The 15,468-nt window shown below is 38.3% G+C and overlaps 2 protein-coding genes across 2 annotated transcripts; one reads left to right on the top strand and one right to left on the bottom strand.

Annotated features, from left to right (window-relative positions):
- The first annotated feature begins 718 nt into the window (after positions 1–718).
- Positions 719–1,901, top strand: LOC103720091 (probable membrane-associated kinase regulator 6). Its single transcript, XM_008809630.4, has 2 exons — positions 719–1,562; positions 1,686–1,901. Exons 1-2 carry the CDS (start codon positions 801–803, stop codon positions 1,698–1,700), a joined length of 777 nt encoding a protein of 258 aa, XP_008807852.1. The 5' UTR covers positions 719–800; the 3' UTR covers positions 1,701–1,901.
- A 2,544-nt stretch (positions 1,902–4,445) lies between these two features.
- LOC103720087 (deubiquitinase DESI2-like) lies at positions 4,446–13,938 on the bottom strand. The gene is made up of 4 exons (XM_008809622.2): positions 13,460–13,938; positions 10,492–10,753; positions 6,236–6,303; positions 4,446–4,969 (listed from the first exon to the last, which is right to left on the bottom strand). Exons 1-4 carry the CDS (start codon positions 13,592–13,594, stop codon positions 4,715–4,717), a joined length of 720 nt encoding a protein of 239 aa, XP_008807844.2. The 5' UTR covers positions 13,595–13,938; the 3' UTR covers positions 4,446–4,714.
- Between the last annotated feature and the right edge of the window lie 1,530 nt (positions 13,939–15,468).

Raw genomic sequence — 15,468 nt, 5'->3', positions numbered from 1 at the left:
ACCTTGGAATTATTTTGATTACCTGCCTATGATTAAGGGCATGCAAATATTGTAAATACGCTTTTGTACCACAGCAGTCTTAATTAGCTTATGATTAGTATCCGACATTGTCTTTTAATGCAGATCATCTCCCAAGATTGTAGTAATAATATGCATTGGTGGTTTTCATTCCTTCTGGTCAAGTGGTTAGGACCCATGATAAACACATTGATCCAACTTTATCTCACCCACCCAAAACATTAGCCCTCGAAGAAGTCATTGTTTAGCTAGCATACTTTAGACAAATAATCCTGAATCTTGTACAAAGAGAGGTCATAGTTTTAGTATAAGCTTTTCATGGACTGTTGTGGAGTATAATGACAGAATTGAAATCCCCATGTTTGTTTTCTTGTTCAATCCACACAGATACCAAATGACTACGCTTGAAGACTCTTAGCTTAAGGTCTTTACAGTTCAAGGCCTCAAGGAGACCTCCCCCAGATGATTTTTGGGAATCATTGGCAGACAAGCTGGCCCCCAAAAAAAAAGCACTGAAGCAAAGTAAACTCAAACAGGTCTTGTTTAGGAAACATTTCCTAAGAACAATTTAAAAAAAGAAGCTTTTCAGTTCAGAAGCAAAATAACATTTGATTTCAACATTAATACGAAAGAACAGGGGCATCATGGTCATTTAATAAATCAACTAGTTCTATGATGCATTTATTCTTGTGCTCATTCATCAGGCAATTTCTTACCTCCCCTCTTATTCCTCATCATCCCCATAGCCTTCCTAAGCTCCCAACCTTCAGTGTTGCAGGCTCATGGATTCCTCTCAGCAGCTCTTTGGTGATAGTTTCTCTAATGGGTGGTTGATAAGCATCAAGCCATCCATTGAATCCCTTAGTAGCAGCTTTCGCCACTCCTTTGATGGCAGCTCCTTCATCGAAATGGATCCTGATTTCTTTTCAATGCGTTGGACAAGTGATGCCCATGACTTCAATTTCAATTTCCCGAGCACCCAATCTCCGGTCTCAGCCCATGCAGACCAGTTCATTTCCAATGGCCACCTTCTTCCACTCTACCTCAACACCCCACCACCTCAGAGTGAAGTAGGACAAGAGTCTTTAGGCTCCAATTTTAGCAGATCTAAATCGCTGGACTCATCGAAAGCACTGCTCTCTCGGAGCAACCGATTCCAGCCGCGGCGCTTCTACGCAGTTCCAAGTAGGTCTGTTTCTTCAAACTCTTCGCCCCTCTTCCATTCAGCACAGAGCACACCAATTTCGATGAGTTCGTGTTCATCCAAGAGTGTTGCTTCAACAAGTGGCAAGTTTAAGTCACCTTTCTTCAAGAATTGTACGAAATCTCCGAAGAAAATTTTATGGAAGTACTTGTCCTTTCTCATGCCGTTGTATAAGAAGGTGAAGGGGCTGAGCTTAGCTTCTCCAAAGTCGGTAAGGACATGCAGGGGTTCAGTAGGAGATTCTCCAAGGATGACCACTGCTTTATCAAGCATAGAATGGCGCCGTGGAAATGCTGATAGCTCAATCTATGATGCAATTCTTCACTGCAAAAAATCCATTGTAAGTGCAACAACACACGTACAATTATAGGATGTTCTCCCTGTTTTCTTTAAGAAATATGCTATGGAAACGAGTATGCGATTTCATTAGATTTGCTTCTGATTTTTGTTTGTGCTCTATCAGGGACAGGCTTCATAATGGAGGCAGCGGAGAAGAAACCAGGGGGCAAGAAGAATCCTACAAGAATAGCAATAATATACAATTTCTCTATTTGGTTATATCTTCTCTTGTAAAGTCACGGAAGGCCTTGTAGATGTAGAGCTTTTCAGGAAATAAAAAAGCTCCCTGTATGTGCTGCTTGGAAAAAGTTTTAAGTAAAAGGAAGGAATCTTTTCGTGATTGCCTGTTTTAACATCTAAGTAACAAATTGCAGGTGGAGTTGACCCTGGATGGATAGCAGATCTCTTTTCGGTCATCACTGACTTTCATTGAGGCATGATAAAAAAATTGAGATGGCTTTAGTTTAAATGCTATCATTGATGTCATTTTGGCCTTGACCTTGGCCCCTGCTGAATCAGTTTGTGGTTGTATGGCGTCTTTAATGCCTTTTAATTAAAATCTATCAGAAGCATGAGGCATATATATAATCGTCTTTAGGTTTGACAAAGTACAAACACACTTGGTGTAATAAAGCAGCTCTTCGTTGTTTTATGCTATCAGTTGCTGGTTGAAAAGCCAAACAAGATAGAGACCATTGTCGACAATGTTAGGAAACTCGAACAAATTCACCTCTCTCAGCATCTATCTTGGTCGATGGGGAAAGAAGTTCATTTGTCTGTGTAAGGTGTCCACAAGCAGGGCCATTAATCAAGTTGGGACTACCGCATCAAAAGATAAAAAATCATACGATCGCAGCATGAATTGAAAAAGAGATATGCTTTAGTAAGGGTATTATGGGTCATGATGATTGATCAATGTTAAGCTAAAAGAAAGTTAGAAATAGTCCAACAAGAATGATACTATCTCTGTGGAAAGCTGATTTTTGATGACTATACATCAAAGAAGTGAAACCAATGGTGCAGACAGCAAAATTTTTCAGAGATAATAGAGTGAGAAGCAATTACAGGAAATGTTGCTCAAGATGGAAGCTGTGAAATCATATAGCGTTTGTTCCTTTTTCGTACTTAGATCAAAGCAAATGCAGGAAATGGGAATAAAAGATCCTAGTAATTTCTTGTGTAAATTTTACATAATTCAGCTGTGAGCAAGGATTCTAACACCATGCTTTGCATTGGTAATCCATGGCTCTCGTCGGCCCAACGGGTCTATAGGGGATGGTCTGAGCAAGTGGTGCAGCTCAATCGCCAGCTTACTCGGACAAATGGCAAGTCTGAAGGACAATGTGAGTGAAACCCTCTGAAATGCCGATTTAGTCAAAACCATATAAGATTTACTTCCAAAGCCAATATTGAGCAAGTGGAAGGATTAAGGAAAGGCAAGTTTCTGACAAACTTCCATGAAGCATTTATTAGAATTGCAGGTGCAAGAAGAAAGCAATGTAAACGTGGACTGGTCGCGTTAGGCCTCGCATTCTGTCGTCAGAAAAGCATGAAAACATCGCTTGCTATGCTTGGAGATTTGGCTCACAGCTGGAGGCCGGTGGGAGGGAAGTTTGTCGAGGTGGGATCAAGTGAGTCGCATGGGAAGAAGTGAAGCAAAGGAGCAAAGAAAGGGGCGCTCTATATCACCATCTGTCTCCTTCTGCTCTCCTTGCTGGCTTATTACTCTCTCAACTAGGAGAAGGCACCTCTGGTTTCTTGTGCTGTGGGGACCGACGGCCTTGGTTTTCGCAGCCTGTCGGGAGGCCAGAACAAGTTGTCACTCTTAGGCCTAACAAGATAGCAGCTCATGTCGTGAATAACATCATTCAAATTCTTGAATTTGCTACATTACACGAAACGGAATCATTAAAACAGTCATTGTTGAGATGCGTTCCATGAGTTGGTAGGAACATCACTTCATGGGACCTCAATGTGATGACTAGGAAAAGTGGGACCATGTCGGTAAGCTATCTTTGTCGTAGCTTAAGGTCATCAAATGGGCAATAAAAAATCTATCCAAAGTACGGCCACACATCTACGGCACTTCAGAAACCCAACGACGCTCTTGGACGCAATAAAAAATCTATCCAAAGTACAGCCACACATCTGCCGTCTTTATACAGGGAACGGGCATAACAAATTTCGCATCTAAGTATCGGCATTGTCCCTCACCAAAAGGAACCATCTCGGTTGGATTACAGGAGCCACGCTTCGAAAACCTCCAAATAGCCACGGTTCATCAGCCTCCAGGGCCAAATCTAGTCCTCATATTTCACAACCTATGGGTCAGCAGCCAAACAAACGGAAGCCAAATAGCTAGGCAGAACCAAAAGGCATACGAGTTCAAAGACCAGAAAGCAACACGCTAGCACGAGCCCCTCAAAATCAGAACCAATCCAGCGACTTCTTATCAAGTCAAGGGTGTGGAAAGACCATGAGAGTCCAATTTTTGTCATCTAGACTGCATGGAATCTTAATACAGCCAGGACAGCTTCGTTGGCTTGTCCCCGACCACACAGCCCACCTCCAAATCCTGCCCTTAGATACAAGCTGGGTAGTTTGTGAGAACACTATAAATAGGAGAATACCAAAGCGTTATCGAAGGAAGATCAGAAGAATTAATACCATAATCACAGGTCCCTCCTTGCACAGCATACATCCAGTGAAGCACAATGAGCAACAAAGCTGATGTTATTCTTGCCGCTGCTTTCAGCAATGGTGGAAGAAGACCTATACCAAAGCAGGGGAAGATAAAAGTCTCACATAGCTCTACAATTGCAATACACACCATCGCCTCTGTACTCTGGAGGGCAATTCACAGCAATCGTATCCAGAAGTCCACTTTGAAGAAGGGTGAATTAAGCATGTTCCCTTTGGAATTCGTAAGGTTTCACAAATGTAAATATACAATCAATCAAATACGATCATTTTTTTCCAAATTCTGTTTTCTGTTGCAAAGATAATGTAAAAAGAAACTAGAAGCAAAGATTTCCTGCTTCGCGCATAAATAACATGTTCAGTTTCTAAGTTTTCTGACCAATGGTACACATTCAAGCAACCATGAAAATGGCTTTTTAAATGTCAAATATTATGCCTCGAGTTGTGTTGGTGTTATTTCATAGATTTCTGCTGCTGCAGTGGAAGTGTGTCAACATCCCCTCCTGGAACTTCTGAAGCACTACCGGATGGCTTGGCACCAACAGATACCAAGTTTCTAAACCAAGTACCCTGGAACCTAGGGGAGCTTCCGTTCGAATTGTTTAGAGACTCTGGGGTGGCAGGTGAATTTGAATTTGAAGCCAGACCAGCCATGAATCTGTATGCCACTTTGCTGGCAGTCACAATTTCTGTCTTTGCTTGCTTTAGCTGTCAAAATAGAAACAAGAGCACCATAATATACCATACCAAGTCCAAAGAACAATAAGAAACATCCAAAAATAAGTCCAGCAAATGGCGTTGGAATGTAATAACAAAAAAAATGGCATCAAAAATTCATCAAGGGATTCATCATCTTCTAAGACCACATGTTTGTGCCCAATGAGAATTGAGTTAACATGACATTTAATCTTAATTCCTTTAATGGTTACACTAGCAACAAGCTTAATGATAATCATGACTGAAGCAATTGTTGCCAAAACCATGATTCACATTTGGCATTTGGTAATATAATTCCTATATGTCCTCATAGGTTGACAGCGGACTCCATGGTTAAAATTTGTTATATCTAAATCAACACAAATTAGCAAGATGGATGGTCTATTAGTTTTATATCAAGACATGAATCGATATTCAAAGGATCCAGTAAGCAGAGTCAGCTAGGCTGGTGTTGGATAAGTAAGGTGAATAAGCCTCAGTTATAGATGAAATACAGTTTATTGTTTATATTTATTCATCTTGTGTTTCACAAACTATGACTGTTGAAATGAACAACAATGCACTAAATAAAGCTACTAGTCTAACAGTACTCTCCAAGTATGCTATGTCACTGTCTTCTAGTAGAATTGTTTTATTCTTGTACAACTTCTGGCTATGCCCGATCATATATTAAGCTGCAATAGCTTCGAGTTCATAAATTTTGAATTATTCTTTTGACACAACTTGGAGAGGATATAATCATTCACGCATGCTCAGGAACTTGATAATCACTATCTCACATTTTTTAAATTAAAAACATCATCTCAAAAATCAATAAGAGGAAGGAAACATGGTCAAGAATAAATATTAATTAAGCTGCAATAGCTTCACGATAATAAATTTTGAATTATTCTTTTGACACAACTTGGAGAGGATATAATCATTCACGCATGCTCAGGAACTTGATAATCACTATCTCACATATTTTAAATTAAAAACCTCATCTCAAAAATCAATAAGAGGAAGGAAACCTGGTCAAGAATAAAGAATATCAAACCAACCATCATATGCTGGGATATACACATTATAGTTGGTTAGCAATTTTAAGAAAGATGAGAGAGAGAGAGAGAGAGAGTACTGTTGCAAAAAAACATGGTGAACCATCAAAGTATTGCAAATTATCAATATCAAGCATTTAAATTGGCCAACATGATCTACAAAATTTAAAGTGATGCAATGCAATTAAGCAAAACTGTGTTTTAAGGAAGAGTTTCGCACCCGCAATGCTGTATTTCCTGCAACAACCACGGCAGTATCTCCAACATTAGCAAAGCGGTTGACCCAACCTGCAATGTTATAAACTATGAAAACATGATCTACAGAATATTCTAGCCACTAGAAGTTGTATGTAATTATAATTAATCTTCATTAAGTATCATGAAACTAAAGAGATTTCAAGTGTTAAGATCATTGTTCACTATAAATGCCAGGTGAGGAAGACCAAACTATGAAAGCACAAAGAAAAGCATATGGTGAATAAGCACAGCAACTAATACCACCAACAACAACACCATCAGTTCAGGAAATTCAGTTCCAGCTTTTACAAACTTAATAACAAATTGCATTTGTAAAACTGCACGCACAATGTGGCACGTCATTGATTCAATGCTCCTAGACAAATATACAATTATACCAATTTGTATGAAACGTGCAAGACCATTTGGCTAATCATGGAATACAATTATACCAATTTGTATCAATTAATGATATAGAAGTCCACCCAGAAAACCATGCACATGACTCATATCATGAAGCTGCAGCAGAGGGCAATTAAAGAGTAATATGGGTAAAAGTCTACCAAACAGACAATATGGCTTAACACCACAACAGTCAAATAAATAAATTAATAAAGGAGGAAGGATCTAGACATGATTTTAAAATATTAACAAATTCAACAAACATTAACAAGCTTACTTAGAGCTCTATAATAAAAAAAATGCAAGTATAATGTAAAAAATAGTTGTTATTGAAGTCATGAACCAATAAGAAAAAGAAGGCCAAGTAATAGGCCAATATTTGTTAGCACTATGAAGGAGAACTGTATAAGCATAATTGTATATAGCTGATGATGATTAGCATAGTTAGACAAGAGGCAAAATAATAAATAAAAAGAATTTCCAGATGACAGAATTAAAAAATTAGTCAAACTAAAGGCGGAGCAGAAAATGAAACACTGGATAGTATATTTTTGAGTTCAACCAAGCATCCAGAATACTAGAATGACAAATTCCTAGTTAAGTTTTATTTGCTACCTTGATTTGAAATACAGAAACTAAATAAAAGCTTCAAAGTATAGTGGAATTTGTGAGGTGAAGGTGCACCTTTAGAGTGCTATATAATTACTGAATACAATAGAGACTGAAAAAATACTATTATGAAACCAGTATAAAACTGTTGTTCATATTAGGTAATTGGAAAGAGTAGAGGGCACATCGATACAGTGCATAGCAAAATCAAGGGTATGACGGTAGCTGCATTGTAAAATTAAGAAGTTAAAGGTTTACTAGAAGCTAAGAAATAGCACCAAAACCAATCGATAAAATAGTCAAGGACTTTGAGCTGTGGATTTAACTCCTGATCCTTAGAGAAGTGTACCTACAATATGTCTTGTGCCAACAGGTTATTTTTATCTTAATAAAGAGGTATCTACAGCGCCATATGCTGATACAATGATGAAGCTTGTAACTTAGTTTTCCCATTTTAACCAATGGCCAGCCATCTCAACTAATCTTTTCTTTTTTAAAAATGGTCCAGATTTCTTCCATTTCTTTGGCTCAGGATTTAAGGACGAATCTACAAATAAGATGTGATAATGATGAAAAATCATCATTCTGCTAGAATCAAGGTAACTCTTTTTTATTCGCATACGTATGCAAACCCATTTTTACTTTCTATGACCTTTTAGTTCAAGGTGGTCCAGAGTTCTTCCATTTCTTTAGCTTTCTTTAAACATTTAAGGACCAATCTACCAATCAGATCTGATAATGATGTAAAATAGTTACTCTCCATGGAAAGAAAAGCTAGAAATCAAGGTAACCTGTTTTTCCTATGCACGTGTTACCGGTTCATTTTTTTCTCAATCTAAATTCAGCTCAAATTAAACAAATTAAAGAAACTAAACATATGAAGGACAACATGCCTTGCACCTTTTAGGTCTCATTAGAAACATTCTAAGGATGTCAAGGCTATTAGGAAGGCCCCCCAGATGGTTCAGATTGGGAATAGAACCATGCATCATAAGAGCATCTAATTCCCATTCCACTTAATTTTGCCATAATTTCTATTTATTATCATAAGCTTAATGTATACATGACTGGTAGCAGTAGATAGACTAAGGCCTACAAATGCCCAATGAATAAGCATGCGGTTATTGCTTAGTTGCCAGAAAGGGGATCTGGCGTAGGTGTGGGCATGGAAAAATGATATTTTAGAAATAATTGGAGTAAGAAAGTGCTTACGAAGCAGGTGTAAATTCGTAGAAGATTCCTGCTACTAAGGCCTATCATGACTCCAACTATCATATAGAGGATAAGCTAAGAGGGCAAGATGAAGCCAATAAATTAGCAAGTATGAACTTCAAAGAACCACAAAAAGGACATGCATACTACTATTCAATGCATGGAAATAAATACGATTCATTCTATGTGATATTGAATAATATGTTATTTATATTAGAGCATTCTGGTAGCATTACAAAATTACCCTTAAATATTCTGTAAATTAAGATGATCAGCCATACTATGAAAAGATTATTGACCAGGGTGCTAAAACATTTATGTAAACAATTAACTACATTTGAAAATTGATTGAATTCTTACAAGAGCATCCACATTAAATTTATAAACGAGCTGCCAACCTTCGTTGCACAAATCAAGAAGTGGAACAACGAGGAGAAAAGGTGGAAATGAGAACCATCCATTTGGAAAATGTCTAGCACTTGGAGAGACTCAAAAACACTTAAACGACTTTTACATGATTGAATGCTTTAGAAGACATTCATAATGCATAGTGACTGCATCAATATAAAATGTGTTGCCAATGGAGAAGATTTTGGCAAGGAAATCAGTACCATTTCATCAAGAATTTACAGAAAATTGAGAACTAAACATAAAGAAAGTACTTCAATATTGATCGATAATTATCTTTTCTATATTGTTCATGTAAAAAATTATCAACAAATCATGTGTAAAGTCAAACTACATTACGTCACTAAAACTATAAATTTGGGAAAGCACTTGTTGTATAAGCAATTACTACCGAAAGCATATTTTTCTTGTAAGTATTCTGACACAGTGAGAAAAGAAAGAAGGGGCACTTTAATCAACGAGGTTATGCTTTGAAGATCAACATGTAAATAAAAAAAAACTGAATTGAAGAATTCTTCACTTGGTAAAAGAAATGATCTCAAAAAAAATTTTATTAATATCTCAAAAGTTGTCCCTTACGATGTATAGCATGCATATATATAAGACATGATTTTCTAACCCTAATTCAGGTATTAAACCCGATGCATAATCATACTCGAAATAGGACTCAACAATAAAAAAACATACTAGAATGTCGGCTGAAAACCTTTGAATCTGTTGCAGTTTCCGCCCGCAAATTTGTTGTCTCTTTCAACGCTTCGCATGGTCTAGTTGGTTATAGTAACCTGTTGGCTGCACCTTGTGTTGCATCACATTCTAAGCCTTGTTTAAGAGAGCAAGCCTTAGTGCAATGGTAAGGTTGCTCCATCATGACCTAGGTATCACGAGTTTGAAACACGACAACAGCCTCTTTGCAGGCAAAGGTAAGACTATATACATTTGACCCTCCCTAGACCCTGCACGCACTAAGGCATTCTTTTTATTCTAAGCCTTGTTTGTCACATTCAACAATTTAGATTTTCATTTTTAAATCCCCATCTATGAGTTTGGCAGTGGATGTAAAGTCCTTTCCCACCCTGCATGTAATATGACCATCCCCATATATGCAACTACAAATGGGTAAAACTACCAGTTAAAGCATAATCCAATTAAAAAGCTGTAAAGTAAATTGGAAATTGTTTGCAATGCAAGTATGAAAAATTGAATCTTAAATGATTAGTTTATCAAATCCTTGTGAAGCTAAAATAAGCAAAAGTAGACAAAAAATTTATAACTAAATCATCTTTTGATCTATACCTATCTCCTGAAAGCATTGGTATATAAACACAGATCTAGAAATGCAACTTATATTAGGAACAGAAAAGTTATAACAGAACCACCTACATTAATTAACCCTCACAGAGAGCAGTGACAACGCATTACCAACAGAAGGTTTACATAGATAGCTATACCTAAAACCATGAATTAAGTCCTGAATCTGCTGACAGGCTCATGAAACTCAAATGTCTGAGTAAAGCATATGCAATAGTACATTCCTGAACAAAGTAACTCAGAAAAATGTAATGTCCTTTTAATGGATTCCAAAACCACAAAAAAGTGATATGTTACCTGGAAGTTTTGGTACACCCAGTCTTTCACAGAAAGCATCACAAAAGTGGTTGCAGTTTTTCGACAGAAGGTCATATGAATCTCCAGGCCACTCTTGGCTAAGTTCCCTCAATATCTGCTTTACTTTCAAGATCGAACAGTTTGTCCCTCCCAGAAGGATATGCTCACGATAGGTATACATAGGATTTTTACCTGGTGGACAACTAAAAACTCCAGAACCATTTTCACAAAACCCAAATGACCACTCTTCTTCTCCATATACCTGTCACAACAGATGCCAACAGAGCTAAAAGCATTAATATCAAAAGTCAGAACATTTGTATTTACTCTTACTTTATGAAGTTATACCCAATGGGATATCAAATCATCCATCTGACCATATATCCTTGTTAGTGGGAACCATGTCAAGAATTTTTGACAGATTTTGTCAAATTTGTAATATTAACAGGCATGATATGTAGTAGCAAGTTTTTTTTTTTAATTACAAGATTTCCTGGCAGGCACATTTTTAAGTATCCAAGCAGGCCAGGTCAAAATTTGGAAATTGAAAATATGATATTCAAATATATTCTAAAAAATGAAATTGCAAATAATGATTTAATCCTAAGTGTAGGATAAATTGTACAGTAGGAAGCAAATAGACTCTTGATGAATTATTAAATTAGATGAATTATTAGACTAAATTTTAACATAAAAACCTTGGACCAAGATGAAATAAATTGGTGTCAAAGATCGACAGCTATGCACTTTAAACAGGGACATAACAGCATAAGTTCATTTAGATTCAAGGTGAAAAATAGTTACAACATGATGTTAAGAACTAAGTAAACACTTCATGAGTTGTTTATAAAGGAAATAGACCAAACATGCAGGTGCAAGAAGTTTGTCAGTTCCTACCCAATAGGCACAAAATGACTTTGGAGATTCATGTAGTTGACATACAAGTGATTGGCAAATAGACTCCAACCAGATGAATTTCCTCTTATCCCATATGAATTCAGGTAAAATAAAGAAACGATATCTTTAGAAATTCAACATTATTAGAATTAAGACAAGCTTTCTCTTATACTATCCTCGTCACTGATTCTAAGAAATGTAACAATGTTCAGGAGGCAAACAATGATTCAAAAAGTTGCTAAACTGGTTAATAAAGAGCTAACAAATGTTTTCAGCTATCTGATGCAATCTTTTCTTTCAATATTGATATGGTATGCAAATGAATTTGATTTATGATCAATATTTTCCAAAAGTAGACTGGAACGAGAATGGTCAAATGATGACCTAGGGCAATGATGCAAACAAGGATTCCTATTGGAACTATAAAATTGGTCAACTTTCTGATAAACAAGTCAGCTGCCCTTCTGTAGACTTTTTTTTTTTTTGAGCTAGACATGTCCATTTGAGGCATATGTGTACTCATTTTGAGGCTGATTTCAAGTTCAACAAGAACTTTCTTCTGAGCTTTAGATAGTTCGGTAATTATGATGGTTAAAACTGCATAGAGTTTCGATACTAAAATATAGTTGATTTGGAATCAAATTAACAAAGCTTTTTAGTTCTTTTGTACTGGATCGAGGTATAGACAGCATACTTTGAGTTTGCAAGTGTCTGACAAGTGTCATAGTTGATTTATGAGCTGTTTAACCATGTGTTTTCTTCGATCGCTGTATAAATTTATCTTCTCATGGTGCATCCGATGAAGCCTTAAGGGTCCCTTACACTTTTGCTTGCATCGTTTTTGGTGATAGAGCATAGCTTATTGTGCATGAGATCATGGACATGCATGGGCATGGGCATCAAACTGTGTGAATTATTTTATGGATTCTTATGTCAGAACTAGCAATACAAAACCAGATCATTAAAGAGTGAGCTTCAATTTTTGAACACATCAGAGGAAGAATAGAGGTTTGTCTTAATGCGCAAGAAGAATGTCATATCCAGAAGCAATGGTTGGTAGATTCTTGATTCTATAGCTAAATGATTGATTTGACTACTTTACTTTTTTTCTGAAAAAAAGTATATGGAGACTGAAAGAGGGGGACCTTCTCTCTCTTAGCCTCCCTCCCTTTTGATCATTGACATGCCTGCCAAAACATTCGTCATAATTGCAGATGTTGTATTGCTGTCTTAGAAAAGATCTCTGCTATACATACCAGAGGGTAGAAAAGGTAATCATTTACAGTCTGCTGATTCACAGAGGGATAAATTCAGGTTGATAATCAATTGTACAATGTCCCCCCAAATTTTAGCAGATCATATACTGGTTATGGATGATAATGGAAAACCAGCAAAATAGTGTAAAATCAAATTGCACATTACTAACATGTACGCCACATAGTAAGAAAATGTTTCAACCATACTGATGCTCACCTAGATGTGCTATTAACAAACTTCAAATGCAAGACCTATCAATTTCTGACCTACACTCTATAATAATTCTCTCTCTTTTCCAAGATCACCAATCCTCACAGTGTGCATGCCACCAAAATACATTGCGATTACCCATATTCATGCTCTCCTTCAAATGTAGCCACCAAAACTCATGTTGGTACCCTACCTGTACTTCCATTACATCTCTCGTCCATTCCACCATTCAAGCAACGTATCGCAAAATTCAACTAAAAGAAATCGTTTTCGAGTTCAAAAAGATTGCCCTAACAGAGAGGAAGTATTAGCACTCATGCAATTGCAATTCTACAAGAAATGGCATTAGGAGAGACTTCCTCTCGCTGCATCATATGGATTTCTTCTAGATCAGTAACAACAAAAAAAATAATTGGACAATCTATGCCTTAGCGCGCAGCAAATACAACATCCTGGTGACAATCACCCCCAATTCTAATTAAAGCAAGTTTGGGAAGCCAGAAAACCAAACCCTAGATCTCAACCCCGCCAACCAAAACCCTCCAGATTTCTTGATTAAAAGAATTAAAGGAGCAAATCAAAGGGGGGAAGAGGGAAGGAGAACCTGAATGGCGCTGTGGAAGATCCCGCCGAGGCCGACGCGGTCCTTGAAGATCCGGTTAATCTGGAGGATGGTGTTGTTGGTCTTCTCGGATTCGCTGTTGGTCACGTCGTACACGTGCAGTATCACCTCCTTCATCCTCTTTCTCGCTTCTCTCTCTCTCTCTCTCTCTCTCTCTCTCTCTCTCTCTCTCTCTCTCTCCCTCCCTCCCGTCTTTAATTTGCTTCTACTTCTTGCTTTCTTGAATACTTCTCTCCCTCACCCCTATTTATTCTCGATGTAAGAAGAGGAAGGAAGGGGGAGTTCAAGAAAGCGTGGACCGTAAGGACTATTATACCATCCGGACAGAGACGATAGCATCGAACGCGAACAAGAATTCGCCTCCGCCGCCGCCTCCACCTCCGGCGATTACACCAAACGCTGCCGCGGCTTCCCACTTCTTTACGTTCTCCGACTCCATTTCCTATTTTTATGTCCTTCGGGAAAGCAATCGGCGGTTTTTTAGCTTCCGTTCCGTAAGCGGATGAGGTACAATGATTACGCCCTGTACGTTGTGTTATGCTGCCTTGCGGAAGAGTGTTCTCCGTTATGTTGTCTCGCGGGTGGGAGTCAAATATTACCGCGTGGGTTTTGGTCAATGCCAGTTTTGTTCTGCGATCAAGGGTCAATGCAGGTATGCGACTGCGAAGAGGCAAAAAAAGATCACGCCATTGGTCTCAACTCTCAAGGGATTCTTCCGTTTTGGAGGATTTTTCTACGGAAGTCATCCGGTCGCTATATTCTCTTTTTCCATTTTTACAGCCATTTGTTTGCCATTATCATTGGCCTTTCGTGAGATCCAGTCCCTTTGACTCCTGATTCTAATTACGATTGCATTTGATTAATGTTTAGTCTAATGCAGATGATATGGCAATTGAAATCCTACCAAGGCATCGGTTGTACACATCAAGCATAAGATACACATTAGTGGATGGAGTTAGATACCCTGCCCAGGCTGGTCTAACCGGAACAAATTGGAATTTGATTGCATCATTAAAGACATTTGTGTAGCATTTTTCTGAAAAATATTAGCCACGAGGAATATGAGGATACGCTACCATCAGATCAAGATTAGGGGTGCAAATGGGTCGGATCGTGAGCGACCCGATCCGATTTTTTGCTCGAGTCCTAATTTTGGTCCCAGACCGGACCCGGTTGAAGATCGGATCGGGTCTGATTCGGATCCGGATCCGAGTCGGGTCGGATTTGGGTCCGAATCAAATTCAATTTTTTGCACTTTTGGAAAAAGATTTGGGCAAATCTAATTTGGTCATATCATAATTATGAGGTGCTAGGTGACCCATGACTCGAAAGACTTGCTAAGTCATGAGTGACCTTGAGGTAGAACAGATGATCCATGACTAACTAAGTCGGTCTACAAGCCAAATGTCATACCACGCTATTTTTTATCTATATGACTGATTGGACGGAACTGGGTGTCTCCCAGCTCCCCTCTCACGAGGATAAAAAAAATCCCAGACCGTCTTCCAAAATCCAATTCCATTGCAGAAAACTGGCACATGACCCATATTCAGTTCAGTGTTCCCTCACTTTCGCCCTTCAAACGTTAAAAGAAACAAAAGCCCAAAAACAGAAGGAAAAAAAAAAAAAAAGCCAGCTACCGAGACACCAGAGGTATCAACAGTGTAATAGATCGAGAGAGAATCCTGACGGGCCGAGTGTTCCCTCACTTGTCCTTCTTTTTTCTCTCTCTCTTCGGATCCATTCGGGCCGGATAGGATCTGTTCGGTAAACTTAGACCCGACACAGAAAATGATTCAGATCCAATTTTCGGACCTGACCCGAACCCGCGGATTCTAAAATTCGGATCGGGTCGGGTCTACGCGGGTCGGATCACGGGTCGACCCGACCCGGACCCGCAGGTTCTAAAATTCGGGTCGGGTCGGATCTACGTGGGTCGGGTTGGGTCGACAGCCTTAATCAAGATGTTGGACAAATTAAATGCGCACGCG

The sequence above is a fragment of the Phoenix dactylifera genome, chromosome 5, assembly GCF_009389715.1.
Source record: "Phoenix dactylifera cultivar Barhee BC4 chromosome 5, palm_55x_up_171113_PBpolish2nd_filt_p, whole genome shotgun sequence".
NCBI classification, from domain to species: domain Eukaryota; kingdom Viridiplantae; phylum Streptophyta; class Magnoliopsida; order Arecales; family Arecaceae; genus Phoenix; species Phoenix dactylifera.
Note: the sequence above shows the minus strand (reverse complement) of the source record. Positions and strands in the feature narration are given on the sequence as shown.

What these genes read in the sequence shown, in the direction of transcription:
- LOC103720091 (XM_008809630.4), top strand. Translation starts at nt 801, where the DNA reads ATGGATTCCTCTCAGCAGCTCTTTGGTGATAGTTTCTCTAATGGGTGG.
- LOC103720087 (XM_008809622.2), bottom strand. Translation starts at nt 13,594, where the DNA reads ATGAAGGAGGTGATACTGCACGTGTACGACGTGACCAACAGCGAATCC. An exon ending in GGGTGTACCAAAACTTCCAG is followed by an intron (nt 6,304 to 10,491) that starts GTAACATATCAC and finishes ATAACATTGCAG; the next exon opens with GTTGGGTCAACCGCTTTGCT. An exon ending in CAGGAAATACAGCATTGCGG is followed by an intron (nt 4,970 to 6,235) that starts GTGCGAAACTCT and finishes CTATTTTGACAG; the next exon opens with CTAAAGCAAGCAAAGACAGA.